This window comes from Ciconia boyciana, chromosome 14, assembly GCF_034638445.1.
Source record: "Ciconia boyciana chromosome 14, ASM3463844v1, whole genome shotgun sequence".
NCBI classification, from domain to species: domain Eukaryota; kingdom Metazoa; phylum Chordata; class Aves; order Ciconiiformes; family Ciconiidae; genus Ciconia; species Ciconia boyciana.
Genome location: NC_132947.1, coordinates 16,478,251 through 16,501,320, shown reverse-complemented (window position 1 = coordinate 16,501,320; position 23,070 = coordinate 16,478,251). Strand labels below are relative to the sequence as shown.

At 50.9% G+C, this 23,070-nt stretch overlaps 2 protein-coding genes across 5 annotated transcripts in view; one reads left to right on the top strand and one right to left on the bottom strand.

Moving 5' to 3' along the window:
* The first annotated feature begins 494 nt into the window (after positions 1-494).
* Positions 495-11,373, top strand: LOC140659659 (centrosome-associated protein CEP250-like). Its single transcript, XM_072879536.1, has 15 exons — positions 495-593; positions 1,623-1,679; positions 2,401-2,483; positions 3,067-3,232; positions 3,958-4,064; positions 5,421-5,648; positions 6,243-6,339; positions 6,856-6,954; positions 7,966-8,127; positions 8,443-8,621; positions 9,073-9,255; positions 10,210-10,354; positions 10,641-10,787; positions 10,974-11,144; positions 11,362-11,373. The coding sequence occupies exons 1-15, from the start codon at positions 495-497 to the stop codon at positions 11,371-11,373; spliced, it is 1,935 nt and encodes a 644-aa protein (XP_072735637.1).
* LOC140659489 (uncharacterized) overlaps positions 11,188-23,070 on the bottom strand; it is a 27,980-nt gene continuing 16,097 nt past the window's right edge. For 3 of the 4 annotated variants that reach the window (XM_072879212.1, XM_072879211.1, XM_072879214.1), the window contains 9 exons: positions 22,436-22,615; positions 21,136-21,270; positions 20,651-20,794; positions 20,064-20,195; positions 16,350-19,286; positions 14,488-14,643; positions 13,958-14,071; positions 13,743-13,790; positions 11,188-11,856 (listed from right to left, as the gene is read on the bottom strand). In XM_072879212.1, coding sequence (XP_072735313.1) covers positions 11,569-11,856; positions 13,743-13,790; positions 13,958-14,071; positions 14,488-14,643; positions 16,350-19,286; positions 20,064-20,195; positions 20,651-20,794; positions 21,136-21,270; positions 22,436-22,615 — 4,134 coding nt within the window. In that variant the 3' untranslated portion in view covers positions 11,188-11,568. The remainder of the gene's footprint in view (positions 11,857-13,742; positions 13,791-13,957; positions 14,072-14,487; positions 14,644-16,349; positions 19,287-20,063; positions 20,196-20,650; positions 20,795-21,135; positions 21,271-22,435; positions 22,616-23,070) is intronic. The other variant, XM_072879213.1, reaches the window with a different exon arrangement.

The window sequence follows — 23,070 nt, the reverse complement described above, 5'->3', positions numbered from 1 at the left end:
GACCTTTCCTACTGTCGCTGGGGTCCCCCCCTTCTCGCCCCAGTGTCCCCATAGCCCCCACCCGACGCTGTGGTGTCAGGGACCGTTTCCTCCCGCTCCTTCTCTCCCAGATTCCACGGGGAGCGGTTTTGCCCCAGCGTTCTGCGGGGCCGTTAACGGTCTCTGAGCAGAACTCGCTGGAGCAAACGGCTGCCGGGCGGCCTCTCCGCCGCGGCAGCACCGCAGCCCGGCGCGGCACCGTCAGCGAGGAGCGAGAAGGGACCCGCTGCCACAGAGCGGCCCCGAGCGAGCCCGGCTCTCCCGCCCCGCGGCCCGGCTCCCGGTCGCGCCCGGCGGGCAGGGGGAGCCGCTCCGCCCGCCCCGGCAGGCGCCAGGCCGCGGCCCGGGGCCGCCTGAGCGCGGTCCGCCGGGGCAGGCCGCGGGGCAGCCCCCGCCGCGGGGCCCGTCAGGCGGCGGAGCCCCGCGGGCGGCGGGCCCGGCTGGCGAGCGGGGGCATGGCGGCGGCGAGCCAGGCCTCCCTGCGGCGCCGGCTGCAGAGCTCGCAGGAGGCGCAGCACCGGCAAGCGGTGCTGGTGCGGAAGCTACAGGCGAAGGTGAGGAGCGGGGGCGCCTGCCCGGGGGGAGCTGCCCGGGGACGGGCCGCGGTGGCGGGGCGCCCGGGCCGCCCGCGCCGCGCTGAGGGGGGACTCGGCGGCGGAGATCCCGGGGGGCGAACGAGGGGCCCTCCCCGGCGCTGCCGCGGGCGGGACGGCGCCGAGGCCAGAGCTCGGGGGAGGCCCCGGCACCCGCCCTGCTCCGCCCGGCCCGGCCCGGCCCGGCCCCGCCCAGCGAGGTGTGCTAGGCGCCGAGCCCTGCCGCCGTCCCCCTCCCGCGCCCCTCTCTCGGTCGCTCCTTTCCGTGCTTAAACCGAGATGCCGGGCTTGCAAACGCCTTTGTTTGGCCACGGGAGCGGGGGGCTGTCCCAGAGGCAGGAGTCGAGCCGGCGGGGGGGTTCGGGCGGCCCCGGGCAGAGGCAGGCAGCTCTGGCCGGGTTCGCCCGGAGCGCTGGCAGCGGGGAGGGTGCCAGGCCTGGGCGGAGGGTCGGGGCAGGCCGTGCCCTGCCCGGCCCCGTGCCCGACGGTGGTCGCGGCGCTGCTGGCGGTAAGGCCGTCCTGCTTTTCTTGCCGTGCTTGTCTTCTGCGGCGGCACCGAAATCCGCAGTCTGCAGGGGCTGAGCAGGCCTGCGGTCAGAACCGACTTGACGCGCTAAATGCTGCAAAGCAATTCTGAAGGCTCGTTTCTCTGACTTCAGGGACCCGCTGGGCTTTGAGCCCGTTGGCCATACTGATTTGGGGCACGTGGTGGCCATGGGCCAGGCATGGCTGTCTCGGTCTGTCCCATCCTTCTGCTTGCCAAGGCTGCCTCAGGATGAGCAGACAGCACTACGTGTGAAAGAAACCCCGTCTCACTTCCTTTAATGTTAGATAAAGTGAAGCTTCCCTGGTATTGTAACGACGTCTTGTTGACTGTATCGGCAGCACTGTGAAACGTGCTGTGCTTGGACGTAGAGAAGAGCTAATGCAGGAGGAGCCGAGCCTCTCCCAAGCTGCATTCGCTCATCTTCCTTCTGTGTATCCACCCAGGTACTGCAGTACCGGACCTGGTGCCGAGAGCTGCAGCAGCAACTGGAAGCAGGAGGGGTGAGTGTGCAGGTTGCTAACTAAAGATTGTGGACGTAGCATTTGTTAACGCAGACCAAAAAAAGCCCCCCAAAGCAACGACAGAGGAAATGACGGAGTTTGCTGCCTGAGGGTTTCAAGAAGCGCTGTAAGTTTGCCCCTCAGTGTTTTGTCCGGTTGCCATTCTCAGAGCAGCCAGTAGTCCCAGAAATGCCAGTCCAGAAATCCCTGTCGGGAAGGAGTTTAGGTTTGTGACAGAGTGCTTTATTGCCGGAGTAACATGTGTCCTAGGTCTCAGGAGAGGGCTAGACCGCCCGTTACATTAGATGGCTGTCTCGGAAAAAGAATCGGTAGAAACAACAGCGTTTTGGAGGGCAAGAACGCTGGCGCTCAACATACAGAGCTGGCTCTGTGCTTTTCTTTCTGCTTCGCGGCTGAAGTAAACCTCGGAAACGAAGGGTAGGAGGGTGGGAGAGCGTTCCCAGGCTTCAAGTCGAAGTGAGCGCTCGCCGTCGGGAGCTGAGGGTACCTAGCTGTGAGAGTGCAACAGTGGGAGACTGAGGAGAGCTACTCGCATTGAGCAACGCCCTTCCCCTCCCTTCCTCTCCGTAGTCACGACACTGTCGTGCCTGGAAGAAGGCACGAGCTCCTGAGATACCCAGCAAATGGAGGGGAAAGCGATGGATGCCACAGTAGTGAAGGGAGCACGAGAATTTGACTAAGCATTTCCTTTCTTCTGAAGGGACCCCTTCCAGGCAGGTGGGAAGCCGCAGAAGACCACAGCCTGGAGAAAGCACTGCTTCAGTTGGAAGAGGAACAGCAAAGGTAAAAGGAAGAAGCGTTCCCTCATACTTGGTATCCTGGGTGCTCATGGAAGTGAGGGAAAACCTGTCAGTGCTGCCTAGTGTCCCCAGGGGAAGCGGTTCGGCAAGCCGCTTTGAAAGGAGAAAGGTCCACAGTCTGTTTTCCGTGGTGCAGTAATAGCGTTGTGTGCTGAATGGCTCTGTTTTGAGCGGGGGGTTATTCCGGGTGACCTCCCGCCTAAAGGCCTCTTTCCCGCCTAAATGATTCTGTGGTTGAGGAGGTGAGGGACTCGGGAGAATGCTAGAGAAAGATGATGCATCCAGGGATCAGACAGCACGAAGGGGAGGCAAGACGTTAACTGTGGGCATCATCGAAGTTGAGGAGGAAGGGGAAACCGCAACTGTAGATGGAAATTGAAGGCTTAAAGCAAGGAGAAGCAAATGAGTTTGCCACCACAGAGAGATCTTAGGTAATCCTAGAAAGCACTCGTACTGCCCCTCCGTTTGACAGCAAAGTCAGTGTTGAGGGAGCTGGAAAATCACGGGGATGCTGCTTGCGGACAGCAGTTGTTCAGTGAGCTCATTGCTGTTTCTCCCTTTCCAAGGTGTGAGAATCTGGCAGAAGTGAACAGCCTCCTGCGGGAGCAGCTCGGTAAAGCGAATGAGGTTAATTCAGCCCTTAAAGAAGATGTTGGAAAACTGACGGCGGATTGGATGAGGGCCCGGGAGGAGCTGGAATTGAAGGAGAGTGAGTGGCGCAATGAACGTGAGGTAAGGGTAGGCTACGGGAATGTCAGATGTGATGCCAGAGTGGAATGAGAATGCATTTTATTCCTGTCAGAGAGAACTTGCTGTGTGAAAGTTGTGGCTACGTTGAGGGTGTGTTGGTGTTGACTAGCAGAAGACAGGGGTGTGAGATGGAGGAGTGTCAGCAAATTGTGGTGATGGAAGATGCCCGCCTGCTGTGACCATAGTACTCGGGCTTATGGGCAAAGGCTTGCCGTTGCTGGGCACTGCAGGGCAGTCACACATGAACGCTCGTCTTTTTAAGAGTTCTTACCTCTCCGCCTGGGGCAGTGGAGACCAGAGAGGTCTGTGTGTTTTCACATGCAGAGTAGCCAACAGAAGAACAAGACAGGCCTCCCTTACCAGTAGCCTGTTGTGAGCAAATCTGACACTGCTCTTGGAGGGGCTTGGTTTTGTCTTCCTCCACCAAGACCGCTAGACACCTCTGCAAGGCGAGATGATGAATCGGGATCAGTTTGCTTTGCTGATATCCACTCCTGCGGGGAGAAGCGTGGACGTTCCCTTCTTTGAAGTCAGGTGGCAGGTCTACGGAGGATGCTTCCGTGGTGGCTCTTCAGCCCTTGATGCCCCTGTTGCAACAGTTATTAAAGGAGACCTGGTGATGGTGGTTGTACTCTCTCCTATCTGAAAGACTTGTACGGTGACAGCGAAGGCTGAATTGGCATTTCTTTTTGTCTTTGCACGTTTAGCTTTATGACAGCTACGTAAGGGGTGAACATAACAGTCTACTCAGCCTATGGCGCCAGGTGGTAACCTTCCGCCGTCATTTCCTGGAAATGAAGACTGCCACTGACCGGTGAGTAGAAGTGAAGGCTGGATCTCTTGCAGAGAAAATGTAGCTTCCCTTCACACCTGCTTTTGGAGCCTCGATGTTACGTTAGTTGCAGCTAAAGATACGATTTCTCCTTTGAGAGTCTGAAGCAATGCCATTAAGCATGCTTTAGGCTATTTTCAGAATCACGTTGTGTGATGCTGGTTTTCAGGTAAAACTGAGGGGCTCGGCTATAAGCAATGCCGAGGCCCCGAACAGATAACTTGACTGTGGTGATGTTTGGGCGTATTGACACAGACACAGGCATACGTGGACTCATTGGAAGAGACTCACCAAAGCTATGCCTGCAGCATGTAGAGCAGTCCATTTCATAGAATGATGAAAGTCTGCCTGAAATCTCCCTGAGTTTCTTTTCCCACTGCTCCTGATGGAAAGATCATTCATGAATATATACATATATATATATATATGTATATATATATACTTTTTCCTTCTCATTTCCCGCTTACGTTTATTGCGGTCAGTTTGTATCCGCTCGTTTATTCCGGTCAGTTGGTACCCGCTTATTCCTGTACCAACGTTGCTGAGAGAAAGAATAGCTTCTCCACCCTGTTACTGCACTTATCCAATGTATTTTGCTTAGTTCGATACCTCTTTTTATGATTGTTGTCTTGTTCTTGGACTCCCCGAGGTTTCTTTCTCACAGTTGCCTTCTAGACAAACAAAAATAGTGTAGCCTTAATAGTACATTCTTCTGGTGCCAGCATGCAATTTCTGACAGCAACAGCTGGGTTGCTGTCAGCCATTTATCTGCTTGGATTAGAAGCTTTCCTTGATGTGAGAGTATGCCTGGCGTACTATTTAATTCTTGTATTATTTGTGCTTTTTTGTTACAACATTCTAGGCTTATTCTCACACCACCTTGCTGAAACGTTTCTTATGTAGATATTGCCACGAGCCTCTTAGCAGTCCAAGTGCTGATAATAATAGGTCGCTTAAGGCCGATCCCCGAGGTGTAAAAGCTGGGGACCTTGGTAAAATTCCTGACATCTGTTACTGATAATTAGAGTCCGTTAATAGGATAGAGCAGGAGCAACCATTCATAAGAGTAATTAGAGGTCCTTGAAGCCTTCTGGCTGTGCCATACGTTTCTTCTTCTCTCTGAGGAGAGAACAGACTCATTCCTCAGCTGTCCAGTAGACTCCTTGCTCAAGTCTCCAGGTGTGTCCTGATCCCAAAGTGTCAGGTGAACGACTCGTCCCCAAGGGAGATGTCGTCTTTCCTGCCAGCTTTTAGTGTTGCGCAATTACGCGCTTCAGAAGCGAGTCAGCGGATAAAGGTGGTGGTGTGAACATTAGCTCCTTCTGTATTCTTCTTCAGAGATTTGTCAGAGCTGAAGGCAGAGCAAATGAGGCTTTCTGGGTCTATACTTGTAAACTGCTCCCACCTACACTCCCGTGGACAGCTCTGGGAGTCCGTCGCTCTGGGTAGCCCTGTCCTGAAGGATCTGGCACAGCAGCAGGCGGAACAGGAAACAAACCAGAAGGCTCGGGAAGCGATGTGCTTACAAGCCAAGGGGGACCTGGAGAAGAAGGAGCTTCAAGACAGGTAAAGGTGTTTTAAACTTTGCTAGTACCAACATTATGGCTTTTGTGGCTGCTTCTGGGATTCCTAGATGAGCGGCTGTGTTCACGTTTAAAACACACCCCTTGTGCACAGCCTTGTTTCTGTCCCTAGTGAAACTCTTGCCTTCAACAGAAAGGACAGAAAAAAGAGACTGACTGACAGAAGCTCTTCTGAGTAAGACAAGGCTGGAAAAGAGATTGCATATGACGATGTTTTTGCTGTTAACTGATTCTTGGTGAGAAACTGAGAGCAGCATAAAGAGAGCTCCGTCTCTTGGACGGCCCTTTTGCTACCCAGGCCTGTGCTAAAGGACTTGGCAGGAATTTGCCCAGGGCCATCATAAGCAACGTAGCACCTCTGTCCTGACAATTCCTTGCAAGACTGGGCGCAGGAGGCCTTTGGGGCAAGAAGTGCCATTTTGCAACGTCAAGCACGTTAACCTGTAGAGGTGAACGCTGCCTTTGCTGTATTTTCTGGGTTGAACTTTCTCTGCTATGCTTCTGGGAGCTGCTCAGCTCTTTAACAGGTGATGGTGTGCAATGCTTTTGGAATGGCACGTGGACCTTCTCTTCTCAGGGTGATGGAGCTCTCAGCCTTGCTCGTAGAGTCTCAGAGGCAGAACGAGGAGAAGGAGAAGACCGTGAAAACGCTTAACGACACCGTGGAGATTCTAGTATGTTTTACCTTTAGAGCTGGGCGATAGCCCAGTGTCTGCTCCCCGGCCTTAGCACAAAGAGGTGTGGCTTCCTCAAGAGAAGGAGCGGTCAAGATGCTAACTGTATGGGAACATCAGGCACATTGCCAAAATATTCCTTGTGTGTTCGGCACGTGTGGAGTCAGTCCAGGTGCAGGCAGTGGCAGGGGAGCTGCAGACAACTCGGGTGTCTTCCTCAGGCGGGTTGCACCAATGCTGTTCTGCCTGTGACTTTAAGTCTCTAGGGGTCAAAGTTCCTTGGAATTGGCAGCTTCATAGCAGTCTATAAAAACTAGCTGTTGGTCTTTCTCTTCTTAGTTTTAGCAAAGAAGAAGTGGAATAGATAGGGGAAGGAAGATACTGGAATCACTAGGGCTGAGGCTTATCGGCATGACAGTGCCACTGAGGATGGGACTGGTACAGAGGGGAGCAGCTCTTCCCTGCCCAGCCTTTCCTTATTCTGTGTACCTAATTCCTCCTCAATTCTGTTCTCAGGAAGCAAGTCGGTTAGAGAAAGAATATGAAGCTTCCTTGACTAAAAGCACCAAAGAAGAGAATCTTTCTCTCCAAAAGCTGATAAAAGATATAACGGAGGTGAGTACAGAGTTGGGACCGCATCCCTGTAAATTGGATTTAACTGTACTTGAGGAAGGCAACAGGCTAGCCCAGGGAATAGACAGGTATGTTGTGTACTGTCCACGTTAGCTGCTACTGGCTGTTTAATTTTTATACCGCTTTTCTGACATAAAACCTGTTATGACTTCCGAGTTGGCTGTCCTGTGACACTGCAGCTGAGTCGCTAGAAGTTTCAGTACCTTTGCCTTCACCGTCTCGCTAAGGTCTCTCTTGGACTGTGCTTTCTGAGTTGGCCACTTGACATCTGTATTGCAGTGTTGCTTGGAGGCTTCCCCCACCCTCCTTGAGCAATGACTCTGTTGTTCTTCAGATTTTTATAAAAGGTCACTGACTCAGTCGATGCACTTGCCAACTCTGCTCCTTCACTCTGCCTTCAGTGACCATTATTATTTCCCCAGAATCAGAACTGGTCCAAGTGTTTTGGGGCAGCTTTAACTTACTCCTAAACTTCACTCTATGGAGGGGGGGTTTAATCATCAGATCTTTTACACAGCCTCTCACAAAGTCAGTTCTTTCCCCTTATGTAGTCATTTTTACCCTCTGGTGCTGCTGCTCAGAGTCATTACAAACAGTAGGTTTTTGATGGCCGTTTTCCAGTGTTCCTCAGCTTCCTTCTTCCCTGGGCAGTGTTAATGTTTCCTTCTGTTGCTGTTTCCAGTGTTGGTCTGGGGCTCGTGTACGTGGCTCTGAGAAGCTGAAGGAGACCAAAATAATTCCTGAGAGCTTCAAGACACTGAGCGTTCAGGCAGCCTCCAGGCACTGCACGCTTGTTTCGTCTTGTTTCTAGTAGCTGTATTCAGAAATCCCTGGAGTCCTTGTGGCCACAGGGACAAAACTTCTTTGCCGACTGAAGAAACGAGAGGCTTGAGTTTTTAATGACTCGAGGGTGAAGGGGGGGGGGGAAGGAGAAATAGGTAAAGAAAACCAAGCAGCGTGAGCAAGGAGTAACAGCTTGATGTGGGCTTTCAGGTGGTGTTAGATGACAGTGACAGCACGGTCAGCATTATCTGCACTGACAGTTCCCAGCATGCAGAGTCTAGCAACATCCTCTCTTGCCTGAGCTCCGTTGATGCAGAGCATGCCTTTGTATTGGTTCAGGAAGCACTGGCAAGGAGGCGAGGAGCAACACAGGTGAGAATTGCTGCTTGTCTTCACCACTGGCCACAGGCTCAGCTGCTGATGCCTTCCTTAGCTTGAAACCTTTCCATTTCCTGAGCCAGTTTAGCCAGTTTCTTTCTAGCCTTCCCGCTCTTGGTACCGTATTGCCTTGCCAGTCTCACCAGCTCTGTGTTCTACTGCTTTTCTCTCCTTGATCTCCACCCCCTCATCACAGCTTTTGCCTTCAGGTGAGCTGTGTCTCTGCTGGCTGCTTCTCCCAGCTATCTGGAGCCATCTTCCCTGCTCCTTATTGCTTGTTTGTGCTCTTTCCCTGCCCATTGCTTGCAGGCCCTAAAAGAAGAGCTTTCTGCCAGGCAGGACTCTCTTGATTTCCTGCAGCACCAGCACAGACAGCAAGAAGAGAAGTGCAGCAAGCTGCAGCAAAGGCTTGAGCAACTGGAGGAGGAATGCAAGACGTCCAGCAGCCACCGGCAGCGCCTCCAGTCTCTGGCAGAAGCACTCAGAAGGTGCGTGTTTCCTCCTTCTCCTGTGTCCTAGAGGCAATCTGCTTCCAGTTCTGGGAGTTCAGAGGTGTTACGGGCAAAGACTTTGCCTGCTCTACTGCGGGTATGCCTCTGTTGGGCACTTTGGCATCCTCCTGTCCCTGCTTTTCGTGCTCTGCTGTGAATCCTGAGGCTGTCTTGGAGATCGAGAGCGATGTTGGAATAGAAGGTGCCTCCCTCTCGACATGCTGCTTCTCTGAATTCTGTTCTTTGGGTGCCCTTTCCTAGCCACTGCTTCTCACTGAATGAAGGCAAAAGCCTGCCTTCCTTTCTCTTTCCCTCTTCAGTCACTTTGTGAGGGGAAGAGCAAGTTCTTCCTTACCGTGCTCCCCACAGCTCCGTCCTGGAATGATGAAACTGGGCTCCGTGACTCTTCAGGCCGCTTCATTCTTCTAACCGAGCCTTGTCTCTGCAGCGACTGTGCAAGCCTCGAGAAGACCAGGGAAGAGCTACAGCAACAGCTGGAAGTAACGCAGCAAGAAGCCTCGCGCCTGCGTCAAAGTAACACTGAGCTGCAGCTGAAGGCAGATTCAGCCCAGGGGGAAAAGGTGGAGCAGCAACAGACGATGGAGAGAGCGCGTCGTGACCAGGAGCTCCTGTGAGTGTTCAAGCTTTCTCTGGGCAGGGGTGGGCGTTGCTGGACTTTAGGAGGCCCACCGTAAAAGAATGAATTTTGCATGCTCATCGTTTGTAGCATAGAAGGGCGCAGGGAGCACGTGGGCAGCTCTGGCTGCCTACTGACATACAGCGTAGCTGCCTCCTTGTACTTTCTTTATGACCCTTTAAAAAAGTCATTCCAAACCTGCCCAGAGTAGTTGATGACAGGCTTAAGCTGAAACAAGAGAGGCTCAGCCCGGATTTAAGGAGAACAAAAAATTGAACCGTGAAGGCAATCGTGCAGCAGAACAGGTTGCTCCGAGAGGTTGCGTAGAGTCCATCCCTGGAAAGCTGGAAGCCCCAACTGGACAGAGCCTTGAGCAACCTGGACTGATCCCATAGCTGAGCCCAGCTGCTTTGAGCTGAAGATTGGGCTGGAGGCCTCCTGGGGTCCCTGCCAGCCTGATTCATCCGGTGACCCTCTGATTATTGGACTGGAAATTCATACACATCTCCTCCCCAGCTAGATTGCAGGCTCTTTCATCGTTTCACTGCTGAAGGCAAGAGTAATTGTGGGAATATTAATCTGGGCTTCAAAAGTCTGTCTGACCCAAAGAAGAACTTTGGGAAGTCTTGTATGCAATGTATGAAAAAGGAGAGAGAGAACTAACAGGCAGGAAGCTGTTAAGTTGAGAGCACCTGAGCTTTTTGGAAACCTTCTGCGGTTTCTGGAAGCTTGTTTGACCTTCCCGACGACGCACGTTTCACCTACATCGATGACGTAGTGAGTGATGCAGCCCTAGCCAGGAAATTCCAGCATTCGTTAGGTGTCAACAGAAAGCTGTTGGAAAGCATGCAAACTGCCGTACCTGGGACATAGTCTGTAGTCTTGGCTTTGGAAATGAGGATGTTTTTACATTAAAAACTTGTTTGTCCTTCCTTCCCCTTCTCATAGACTGCAGGACTTAGCTGCACTTGAAGGAAAACACTCATTATTACAGAGCGAGTTGGTAGTCGCGAGAGAGACACTGGAGGAATCGCAGCTTCAGAGGGGTCTGCTGAAGCAAGAGAAACAGGCGCTTACCATGGCACTGGAGAAGGTACGGTCACCTTATTGCTAGGTAGCACTTGTGGGAGAGGGAGTAGTGATAGCAAGACCACCACAGATGCTGTTTCTGGCAGTAGAAGACAGGGACAACGTTGTCCTCCTCCTTCTTGGAAAATGGCGATCAGACCACACAGGCTCTTTGGGGTAGTTAGTCCCCACGTGCTTATTGGGAGCGCTGAACTGGGAGTATGTCAGAGACACACAGGGGACGTGGAGTTGCTGCTTGGAGTCAGGGATTTTCCTGCCTTTGTTGTCACGTTGTTCTTTTGTCTCTTCAGGCAGAGCAGTCAGTAGCAGAGTTGGCAGGGGCTCAGAATAAGCTGAGTGCTGAAATAGCGGATCTATGTGTTGCAGCAGCCAACGTGAGCAGTATCAATGAAGCTCTTGGCTTGGATAAAGTGCAACTGAACAAACTTGTGCTGCAGGTGAGCAGGGTTGCCAAAGATCTTGCCAGGCGTTGGTCTCCAGCTGCTGCTGCTTCTCAGACTTCTTGCCTTCTGACAGTATGACTGACCAAAGATGGAAATGTTGTTCCTTTTTCTGTCCAAGCCAAACCTCCTACAGAGTAAATCTTACTGTATGTTATTTCCTCTGTGCTTCTGTGATGGTAGCTGGAGCAAGAGAATGAAGTTCTGTCAGGTAAAGTGGATGAGATGGAGGGAGCAAAGATCTCTGAGCAGGAGGAGCGGAACTTGTATAAAAGAACAAATGAAGAGCTCTGCGCAGAGAAAGCCCACCTGGAGCAGCTGCTGAAGAAAGCAGAGGAGCAACAGGACATCACTGCAAGGAGATTTCAGCTCAGAGCCTATGCAGTGTTTTGGAGAAATAAGTTTATTGAAAAAATAAAACCAGACAAAAAGTCTTTGTATACAGTACAGAAATTGACAAGAACAACCTATTGTGGAGGGCTGTGTGGAGACTGACGAGGCATGCTGTGATGGAGTGCTTTGGAAAAGGACGAAATTTTACCTGCTCATCAGGTTCATCCTACTTTTCCAGGCCTACGACTGACCCCATTTGCACAAGCCAGCGCCAGTTTTGTCCCACTACTGCTTCTGCTGGGGAACCTGCAGTGAACACTGTACTCTGAACTTTTATGTTACTTTGGGACTCATGCCTTGAACCAAGCCCCCTGCCACAGTTCACCTGCTGCAGCAGGCCCCCGACTTGGCTCCTACTGAGGCCTTTTGCTGTACACTGGTCTTGTTACCTTGGGTCATCGCTTCTGGCAGATGTGGCTGATGAATGCAATGGCTGTCTCTCGGGAGACTGATGGTGCAGAGATAGTAGTGCCAAGTAAAGGTTCAAAGACCGATCCAGCTTCCGGGTCTCTGCCTCCAGAACAGCAGCTTTGGGCTCCCTGACCACAGCTGCTAAGGAGGGAGACAGCTCTTGGTGAAGGGCTGACAGCTCCTGGCTGGTCTTTGCACAGCACTCTATATAGTCCTGCTTGTCCTTCCGTTCTCGTGCCAGCTGCGTCTGCAGAAGGGACACCTGAAAGAGGCAAAAGGCCGAGCTCAGACAAGCCCACGCTCTTAGGACCATCCGTAGCTCCACGGCACCGGCTGTCAGGGAAGACGCACCCTCTAGCTCCAGCCCTGACAAACTCTTTGTCCTCGTGCAATGGGAAGGAACAGGTTCCCAGAGTCGCCCTGACCTGAACTCGCATCAGCAACAATTTGAGTTGCTTGCTGGCATACCACTCACACCTACAGCACCGAGACATGACAGGTATCTTAAAGAGAGAGGTTCCTACAGGATTTGGTAGCCCAACTCTTTTTTTCCAGAGAGAGAGTTGGGCTACTGACACCTCAGTTGCACATGCTTTTTCCTCAGCAGGAGGACTACTGGTTACACAAGGTACTGAAGAGCTGTTCTGTTACGATCTGGTTTAAAAACTTGACAGCCAGCACCTGAAAAGGGAGCAAACTCTCCTTTTTCCTAACTTTGGAGCATTTCACAACTGAGCAGAGCATACTTTGCTGAACAACGCCCAGGGGGGAAAATGAGCCTTAAAGGACTGCCGAGGCCTCGAAACTCCTCCAACTCTACTCTTTCCTGGCAACACGGAGTTGGGCCTGCTGGGCTTTTGGTGGGAGAGACCCAGCTGCTCTCACCTCCTGTTAGGTCTGCAGTGCAGTGCAGCCACAGCAGCTCTGGCAGGTTGCCCTCTGCCTGCTCTGGAGTGGAGGAGACGCACACGGAAAGGAAGACGTCAAAGGCACTTCACAGCAAACACTGTGCATAGGCTAGGGACCACCACCGCTGAAGAGAGGGACAGAGCTGACCTCCTCTCTGAAATAATAAGGGCACCTGTGTGAAACTGGGCTTGGAAGCCTGAAAAACCCTCCCACGCTCTGGTAGGTAACCCAGAGGTACGAGTGGGAGAAGCGGCCATCTGGGAGCATCTGCCAGGCAGTGGGAGATGGAGTTCCAGGTCCGCTGTTGCCCAGACCCGGAGGAGTGCCCTAACTAGCCAGCCGAGGACTATGCTTTGAGCAGAGCACCTCTCTTTTCCTGCTGAACTGCGGAAGCAGGTCCACAGTGCAGGCAGACACAACAGTCACAAGGGGAAGGGGTTCAGTGAGTTATCTGTAGCAAGAGACCTTCAGACACGGAGGCTTCCTGGTGAAAACACCCTTAAGATTCACCTCGATGGCTTCAGCAGAATCCCTGGCTCGCTTGCCAGAGCCAAGCATCACGTACTTGACTGACATAAATATTGTATGCATTTTGCCCTGAACGCCTGTGAAGATTCGCCTCCTCAGGGAGGCCAGGGTGTACCAGACCCATACACGTACACGGAAGAGAAGTCTGCCGACCGCTGCTACCGCCAATACCACTGTCAAAGGACGCAACAGGGTTCAGCAGCTGGAATGTACATTCTTACTCTGATAAAACAAATGGCCATACAGTGCTTAGGTCTCTGACTCGGTCTGATGCTGGGATCACGATTAGCACAGCATAGCAATATGAGACTAACGCTTGCCTGAAGGCTATAAGCTCTGGCACTGCCTGACACCCCTGGCGCTCTGATACGACGCAAGCTCCACTGCTAACAGAGTCAAGGGAAAATGGAAACAGTCAACACGATGAGTAAGACTCAAGGGGAGCATCCTTAGAATAGTCTCTATTTTCAGGCAAGTTCCAGTTTTCTGAACTTCCTCCAATCCCTCTCCCACCCTGCCTGACCTCTAGGCAAGTCAGAGACTAGACCTAGGTGAATGATGTTGTTAGGCCGTGGCCAACAGGTGTCTCCGACACTGCCCGGTGTACTCGCTTCCTGACAGCCAAACCAAACTCGGGCTGTAGCATCGTGCAAAGTTGCGCCCATCAGTACAGCCACGGCGGCTTTTGATGAGAGCTTTCCTACTCCTCACCTGCTTCTGCAACTCAGCTAATCGACTGCAGCGAGTGTGAGGCTCCTCCTGTGAAGAAAACGCAAGGATTTCTTTTTAGTCTCCAGTTTGGTCAGGGCCATGGTCTATATGGGACTTGGATTAGGTTTATACTGAGGGGCTGCTGCCACTGGGATTTGCCATCGTTCCTCCGTATGGCCAGAGCCTCCTCCCACCAAGTAGGATTCTGTTCTCACCTGGCTAGAAGCAGGCATCTTGTGCTGGTCGGACTCAGAGAGAGAAAATCCACGTGCATCTGGCAGTGACCGACCACGACACTGTCTCTTCAGTCTCCTCCGTTCACGTTCCACCTGCACGTTGGACAGGAGAAAGGGTCACAGAAACCGGCCACCAAACAAGGAGCAAAAGGACCGCTGGACATCACGGCAAGGAGATGTCTGCTCAGAGACCGTTAATGGCCCCAGAGAACGTTGGGGGCAAAAAGCACGCCATGTAGGCTGTGGAAGGGAAAGAGCAAGAGGAAAGAGTTCCTGACACAAGGGAGTCAAATGCGTGTGTCTGGGGACCCTGGGGCAAGAAGGGTGGTACCGGAGTGAATTGCATTTGTGAAGGCAATGGGGTGCCAGAAGAGAGAGAAAATACAAACGTGTGTGTCCACGGGGAAAGTGGGAGAGGGAAGGAAACAAGCAGAGGACTCCAAAGTGCTGTCTGTGTTGCATTCCAGAGGACCGCAAGGCTGTGCAGAGGCAGCGAACGCCTCTTTTACCTGCTCAAGAGTCCTCCTGAGCTCAGCATTGAGTTGCTTCAGCTCAGTCTTCTCCAGTTCCAGCCTTGCAACTGCTCGCTGCAGAGATTCCAGCCGCTGCAACAGGAGTCTCTTCTCCGAGAGCCACGATAGCTGCTCCCCTTCTGCAATAGCCTGCTGGGTATTCAGAGAGGAGATGATGTGAGCTGGTGCCGCACAAAGGTTAGGAGGGCCAGAATCAACACGTGGGGAGAGTGACCGGACTCAGGAATGGACAGTGCCAAGGCCCTTCTTCTCCTCCTGGTCCACAGGCCCAAACAACACACTTTTTTCCTAGGGGCCCTCCTCCAGATCACCTTGGAGAAACGGACCTGTTTGTTCTGGACATGCTTCCTGCTAGTTTTGTTCAGCGTGCCCCGTTCTGCTTTTGAGAGAGACTGGAAACATTCCTTTCCTATTCAGCCACTGAACGGTTTTACAAAGGTCTGTAGCATTTCCCGCTCCCTCTCGCTCAGCCATTTCTTGCCCATCAGGAAGACTTCCACATTGACGTCTTCCTCTTAGGGAAGCTTCTTCACATCTTTGGTCATCCTCTTTGACCTTCACTGTATATTCTCCTATCTATAGTGCTACTCCCTGTCCTTGGACAACCAAACAATACGCAACATGTGGGTGAAGCATGTAGTTCTGCAGTGATAAGACACTACGGTTTCGTTCTCTATTCCCTCTACTGTTACATCATCGTTACAGAACTGCTCTTTGAAAAAAATCACATTATCACCCAAGCCCTGTGCACTGCTCTGAACCGAGTCCAGAGCCAACGTCCCTCTCGTGGGTTTCTTGATGAACTGCTCCTTGAAGCAAGCTCGGACAGCATCTGTACACGTAGTCTTGATATCAGCACTATACCGATCTCTACGGATGCACCTGCATTACCTGCTCTAATGCTGTCGCACACCTGATCTACATGGATGCAACTGAAATCTCCCATTGTTTTCACGTTGCCTGCCCTTGTCACTTCTCTGCTTCCCATCAACAGATCACAATACCTGTCACCATCCCCATCGGGCTGGTAGTAATATTTCTCAAGTAAGGTATAAATGTATAATGCATAAACACAGTCTTTTATTAGCAGCATTTTTTATATGCCTGTAGACTAACGGAATGCTGAAAGTGCTGGCAGAGCCCCAGGCAAGTTTGCAGCACAGGCTGTCGCAGCTGTTCCACTAGCAGTACCTGAGTCAGGTCGCCTTGGAGAAATCCACACAAATTTGCCTTTGCGCTTTTTGGACTGCGGCACAAGTACATCCTGAATGTGCAACAAAGCCTTCAACCTGATCAGGCAACGGTGCGAATTCCGTTCTTTTTAGTCCACTGGAAAAGCTGTACCTCACAAATCTACATCTCTGAAAGCATCCTCTAAGCACCATCAGTGTGGCTGCTGTTCAGCCATCGTTACAAAATTCAACTAAGTTTAGTACTTTAGTCTGGTCACCTGCGCCCTTTTTCCTTTCCATGCCAACGCCTAACCACGACACGTTGGCTAAGCTTGCCTAGATAGGAGAGCTCTCCTATCTAGGAGATAAGCTCTCCTAGATAGGAGAGAACCCGTTACCCACCCCCAAATTTTGGACTTGATGTAATTTTAACGGCAAGCTGGGTATTCTTTCAGTAGTTCTGGGCTTGACAGAAAACATTCTAGCAGGTGAATGGTCTCTGGCCAGAGCTACACAGACAGGCAAGCCTGCTGGCTGCAGTCACGGTTTCTTTGGCCAAGCAGGTCATCTGTTTATGGGAATGTATATTCCCATATCTTTACGGGAAACATCTTTAGGAGCCTTTATAGACATGTGAGTTGACTGATGATCGATCACGGTGCTTACCGGAAGATGAAACCAGTCCTTGTCCCTCTCTGGAACCACACCCTGCAGGACGGCTATCGCTTCCCTCAGAGTCCCATTGGCCGTTTCACTCTTGGTAAGGGCAAGAGTCAGTGCTTGTGCCTTCGCTTTCCATTCGATTTCTCTGCTTTCGGTCTGCTTCAAAATAGCAATCACACGCTCCAATTCTTCCGCCTTTGCTTTCCTCTCATCTTCCAGCCGTTGGGTTAGCTCCCCCTGCCTTTTCAAGAGACGGTCCCTCTCCTGGAGAACTTTCCTCTTCTCTGCTTCCTCTTCCTCCCATTTTTGGAGTCTCTGGATTTGTTTCTTTAGGGTCTCTTCATCTTTCCATCGCAAAGCTGATGTTAATTGTTTCAGGAGCCCACTCTGCCTCCTCAGCTCCTGTTCTCTCCCTGCCAGAGTCTTCTCTAAATACCCGACTCTGTCTCTCTGGTGCTTGATCTCTTCATCCTTCTTTGTCAGAGTCTGCCGAACATGCTGGAGATCTTCCCGAAGACCTCCGATTTCCTCTTCTAGCTCTTTTTGCTCACTTTGAGCCTTGGTCTCTCGTTCCCTCTCAGGCAAGGCTTCTTCCAGGGGCTCCTCTTGCTGTCTCTGGTGTCTACCATCTTCAGTCTTCTTGGTTAGCCTAAGCTGGAGATTCTGCAAGGTCTTCAGTTCTTCTTCTTGGCACTGGAGTTTTTGCGTAAGGGTTTCATCATCTTCATCTCTCTTCCTCACCACTTCCTCAAGCAGATTCATTTGCTTCTGGCATGATGTTAGTGCTACTTTCATGCTTTCTTCACAAAGCTGGAACACGTTCTTTTGCTCTGTCTGCCTGAGGAACTCCAAATGGTTCTTCTTCACTGTTTGGCTCATTTCATCTAGATCCTGCTCTAGACTCTTGGCCTGCTTGCCTTCTAACTCCTTCTGCTCTCGGAGGTCCTGGACCTGCTCTTGCAAAGACACTATCTCTTGATCTCTAGCTTCTAGAGAAGATTCAGCATACTCTAGTTTTTGCAATATGGCTTTAGTCTGCATCGCTGCCTCCTCCTTTTGCTGTTGAAGCTTCAAGATAGCCTCCTCCAGAACCTCTATCTTTTTGTCTCTTTCTTTCAGAGTCAGTTTTGTTGCTTGAAGATTTGTTTGCTCAGCTTCATGCTTTTCCTCCTTTTCCTTGCATGCTTCATGTTGCTTTCTAAGGGATAACATTTCTTGCTCTTGTTCCTTTAGTGCCACTTGAAGATGCTGCAGAATTGCCTTCTGCTGTTCAGCATCTTGTTCTTGTTTTCGGAAGGTCTCAATTACTTCCTTCTGAGATTCAATCATGAAATCCTTTTCTTTCAGGATTGCCTTAGTGCACTCCAAGTCTCTGTGTAAGACATTCATCCGTTCTTCTGCTTTTTCCTCATAGTTCCGTGTTTGTTGCTTTTGGATGTCTATGAGTCTGTCCTTTTCTTTTAAGGTTTCTAAGGTCTGCTCCAGCTGGTCACGGACAGTCCTGAACTGCATTCCCATGACTTCTTCAGCTTCCTGGATTTGCTTTTGTTGTGACTCAAGCTCTTGATCTTTTTCAGATAAAGAAAGTGTCATCTGTTCTACTTTACCACGAAGCTCTTGCAGGTGCCCCTCTTGCTGTTCCTTGTACTGCTGCAAGAGTCTTAACTGATCCCTTTGAGAATCACACTCACTCTCTCTGTCCCTAAGAAGTGCCCTCAGGTGTTCAAGGCTTGTATGCAGAGATTTCACATGTTCTCTCTCCTTTTCCAGTTCTTGGATCTGCTGAGTCAGAGACATAAGTTCTAAGTTTTTCTCCTTCAAGTTTCCTTTCATATGATCAAGATCCATGAGCAGATTTCTCACTTGTGAGGCACCGTGTTGTTCTAGAATCATTATTTTCCCCTCCTGGCATTTGATCTCCTGCTCCCTCTCCTCCAGCTCTTGGCTCACCTTGCTGACAGCAGTCCTCTGCAATTCTAACTGCTTCTCCAGCTCCGCTATCAGTTCTTGCTGGTGCCTGATCTCCTGGTTCCTCTCTTCCAGCTCTTTGCTCACCTTGCTGACAGCAGTCCTCTGCATTTCTTGCTGCTTCTCCATCTCCTGTATGTGTTCTTGCTGGGATCTGACCTCCTCGTCTCTGTCTTCCAGCTCTTTGCTCACCTTGCTGACAGCAGTCCTCTGCATTTCTTGCTGTTTCTCCAGCTCCATTATCAGTTCTTGCTGGTGCCTGATCTCCTGGTCCCTCTCTTCCAGCTCTTGGCTCGCCTTGCTGACAGCAGTCCTCTGCAATTCTAACTGCTTCTCCAGTTCCACTATCAGTTCTTGCTGGTGCCTGATCTCCTGGTACTTCTCCTCCAACTCTTTGCTCACCTTGCTGACAGCAGTCCTCTGCATTTCTTGCTGCTTCTCCAGCTCCCGTATGTGTTCTTGCTGGGATCTGATCTCCCAGTCTCTCTCTTCCAGCTCTGTGTTCATTTTGCTGACAGCAATCCTTTGTTTTTCTTGCTGCTTCTCCAGCTCCTGGATGTGTTCTTGCTGGGATTCCATCTCCTGTTTTTTCTCTCTTATGTCCTTAAGAACCCGACTGAGAGTAGTTTTATGCATTTCTTTCTGCTTTTCCAACATTCTCATCTGTTCCTGGTATAACTTCATTTCTCCCTCCCTCTCTGACAGGATGGCAGTCATATGAGTGAGATTCTCCTGCAAAGCTTTTACCTCTGCTGCCTCCTTCTGTAGCATCTGCATTTTCTCCCACTGTGTTTCCACTTCCTCACTTTTAATTTTTAAGATAGACAATGTAGTTTGCAGTTCTTGTTCAAGGGAGTGATTCATATCTGTTGCTGTGTTTGCTCGGGTTTCAGAGGCTGTGACAGATTCCTGAAGAAGTTTTATCTCCCCTACCAGTTTTTCTTTAAGTGCTTGCAGTCTGTCCCGTTCACGCTGCAAAACAAGGAGGAAAAGATTCAGTAATTCCATCTAGGTATGCTTGCTTTTCGTACTAGATTGGAACTCCTGCTCCAGTGGCAGTCAAGGGCTGAGGTTCGAGCTTTTTCAGGTCCAGACTAAGCACGATTTAGGCAGTGGCATGATGATGTTCTCTCTAGTAGGGAGGAAGGGAAGAGAGAACAACCCCAACATTGGATCAGCCCCCGCTGCCTTTTTTTTTAAGAACAACGCCAACATTTCATTTACCTTTTTTTTTCTTTTTTGGAGTCATGGTCAGATGACAGCCTGTCATTCTGTGTTTCAAATCAGGACTAGTTTTCCCCTTGCAGACATACATATTTAGCTGGATCAGCACTTTTGTTTCGCAAATGTCTCTCTTCTTTCCCCACTGTCTGCTCACAGATGGGCAATGGTGAACAGCTTTCTATCCTTAGCAAACCTTTTCTTCTCACCCCTTTTTCCAGACCCAGGTATTTAGAAATCTAACTATGGATTCGGACACAATTAATTGCCAAAACCATGCAATGTAAATAGAGACAAGGTTGACAATTACTTAGACTGAAGCTTCACGGGCAGAAATCTTCGGAGCTAAGGAAAATAAGCACCCTGAATCATAACGGAGTTTTATGTGGCTATGGCATCTTTTCCTACTTATTTGGAAGAATGCAACTGGAAAAGTTAAACCAAAAACCAAGTTGCTCCTTAGACTTATTAACAGAAGGCCAAAAAAATATGTAAGAAATGGCCCTTCACGGCATCTGCCAGCCTCACCAGGACATCCTTTCTTTGCTCCTCGGTGCTCTCGAGTTTCCTTTCCAAAGACGCCACCTCCTGATGCAGAGTCATAGCCTCCTCCTTTAGAGACTCTTTGGAGGCTGCTAGCTGAGACGTCAACTCTTCCACCTCAAGTAAAACATAGCAAAGCAGTCAAAGACTACAGCTTGTCACTGTCAGCCATTTCATATACTGTCAGGAAAGGGAAAGAACCACTTTAAATTTCACCCCCTCATGAGAGTAGCAGGTTCACAATGGATACAGCGGACTTGTTTAAAAATCTAAGTGGGTCACCATGTTCATCTGAAAAACCACCTTAAAAAACAAGGCTAGCAGTAACAGGCCAGCAGAAGCCCATTCTGATGATTGCTGGCAAACAAGCAAAAGGACTAGCCCATCTGGCCAGGGCAGCAGCTGAGATTCAGCTGACCAGTAAGTCTCCTTCAGACCAGCTGAGCTGGAGGCCACAGTATGACGGCAGTCAGAGGGATTAGCCCATCAGCCTGCTGCTCTGCAAGGGAAAGGCAAGAAGGGGAAGAGACCACCTGGTTGACGGCTGGAGTAGCTACTGCTGTTTCAGTCACCTGCTTCTGTAGAGCATCCCTCTGCTGAAGAAGGATATTCAGTTCCTCTTTGATGGTTTTGATTTCTTCCTTGTGCCTCTTCTCCACTGCCTTCATCTTACTCTGAGTTTCCTGCAGCTCTGCTTGCAGCTTTTCTGTGATGTTCTGCAGACGCAAATGGAGAGCAAGTTACTGGCACCTGCCATCAGGCCCAGCCTTTTCCACTTTCTGTCTCAAAATCACATTCATTCAGCCACTTCTTGCTGCTTTTCTACCCAGCTCTGCTTCCATTGTGACCCTTCCTTCCTGTTGCTGATCTCTGGAGCTTAGCAGGCTCTGTGCTTTCCGTGCCTGCAGCAGTCCTTGCCTCCTCAGCCGCAGGACTTAGGTTCTATTGCCTTCCTACTGCCCTTCGCTCTGTTACCTGGCGCTCTCAGCCTCTCTCTCAGCTTACGCCCAATTGCCAACTGCCTGTTCTTTCCACCTGCCCTACTAGTCCGATTTACCTGCCCATTCTCTTGCTGCTCTTTCACCTCCTGCCTGAGCTGCTCTAGCTGCTGCCAGGCTTCTCTTAGCTCTCCCTGAGTTTGCAGTAGCGTCTCTAATAAAGCAGCCTTCTCACTCTCCTTTTCCAGCAGGACCTGCACAGCAATAGAGAGAAGACGGCTTTAAGCTTCCCATAGAGAATTAGCGTGACAAGACTCAAAGACCGATGGGCTCACACGTGCCCAAAGCACTGTGCTGCTGGTCTCCTAGGTCCTCATCTGCCCACTTGGAGGCACAGGTTCCTAAGTGAGACTGGCTTCAGGATGAACATGCTCCATCCCCGGTCCATCCGTGATTGACTCTCCAACAAACTCTTAGTCATCTAACAGGAAAAGGTGTGGCATTTCTCAAGTGTCTCGCCTTGCTGGGGAGGGTACGTGTCCCTCGTCTTCTGCTGTGTCCTGTTTGTCTTTCAGTAGCGACTCTTGCGCCTAGTTAGCAGTTGAGAAAGTGCAAGGCTGCCAGAGGGCTGAAGCTAGCAGCTCCTTCAGAAAACTCAAGTATTCTAAGTGGGGTTTGGTGAAAATTACTTCAGTGTTCAGGTATTCAGTAGACTTTGGGAAAGTACTGGCATGACAGGGACACACTGTCATCTCTGAGCGCTGCCCTGTCATTTCAATACCCGTAGACACAGCTGGGGGTACTGCTGTCCCTAGGCAGTCTGCATAAAGAGGACTTTGCGTAGGACACAAGGAGGACTCTCAGTGTGGGACAGGGTTGCTTTGGCACAGGAGATCTGGGCACAAAACAGCTTACTGGCAAGTGACTTAAAACACAGCCCAGAAGACACCTCTGCGTTACTGCTCAGAAATACTTCAGAGGAGTCTTTAATAAGATTTTTCTTTTGCCGACAATCCTGCTGCGCCCCTCCCTGTCCCCCCCCAGACAAAAACCCCATCCTCGTGGGGATTCGGTCCTGCAGACTCAGTTTGGTCTTTCATGGAGTTAAGGCTATAAACGCATATCAGGAAACATCAAAAGAGGACCACTAAGAGAACAGTGAAGATACTCTGAGGTAAGTCTTACAAAAACCACAATACAATAGCAGCACGAAAATCGAAAACGAAAGGTGACGTTTCTGCCTGGCTTCCTATGAGAGGTCTCATTCCTAGTCCCAAAGATAGCCCTGCACGCCTTTCACCTCACCACATTCCACGTAGAAAACAGGTAGGGCACGCTCCACGCAGCCCGATATCCAGCCAACTCCCACAGCTCTAGCCTTGAAGAAAACCGCACAAATTCTCCTTTCACAGTCTTTACCTCTTGCTTGGCATTTTCGACTCTGGTTCGTTCCTCCTCTTGTTGAGCTTGCATGGTAGCAACTGTCTGCTTCATATCAAACAGCTGCTTCTCGTGCTCCCCTTTGGTCTCTGCCTTCTCCTTTTCCCATTGCTCCAGCATCCTCTGCAGCTCTGAATGGTGCCCTTCCCGCTCGCTTGCCTGATGAGGGGAGGAAGAGACTTCAAGATGACGTCCCAGCCAAGCTCCTCAAAGAAATGTGAAGCTTCATCCCTCCCACAACCCCCCACCTCAAGAGGGCACAGCAGTGGCTTTGTGCCCTCCATAAATCATGTCCTGTCAAGGAACTTAAAAGGAGGGTCAGCAGGTGGAAGAAAAGGAGATGTTACCTTCCCCTCTCTGATGGCTGCCCGTTTCCTAGCACCTCCCTCCTCAGGGTTTCTCTCTATTCTCAGAGGCTCTAGGTTCAAAGCTCACCTCCCTTTTCATCACTGAAAAGCTGCAGATGGACTGCAGGGTGAGGAAGAGACCAGTACCCTCATGCCCTAGGCACGAGACAGGCCACCAACTCAAGTACCAGGAACAAGGGGCCTGTTCCATATGCGCCAAGCCCAAAGGGAATACCTCTGTCAACCGTGAAAGGGCGGAAAGGAAGG

What these genes read in the sequence shown, in the direction of transcription:
- LOC140659659 (XM_072879536.1), top strand. Translation starts at nt 495, where the DNA reads ATGGCGGCGGCGAGCCAGGCCTCCCTGCGGCGCCGGCTGCAGAGCTCG. An exon ending in AGCAACTGGAAGCAGGAGGG is followed by an intron (nt 1,680 to 2,400) that starts GTGAGTGTGCAG and finishes TTTCTTCTGAAG; the next exon opens with GGACCCCTTCCAGGCAGGTG. An exon ending in TTACCATGGCACTGGAGAAG is followed by an intron (nt 10,355 to 10,640) that starts GTACGGTCACCT and finishes TTGTCTCTTCAG; the next exon opens with GCAGAGCAGTCAGTAGCAGA.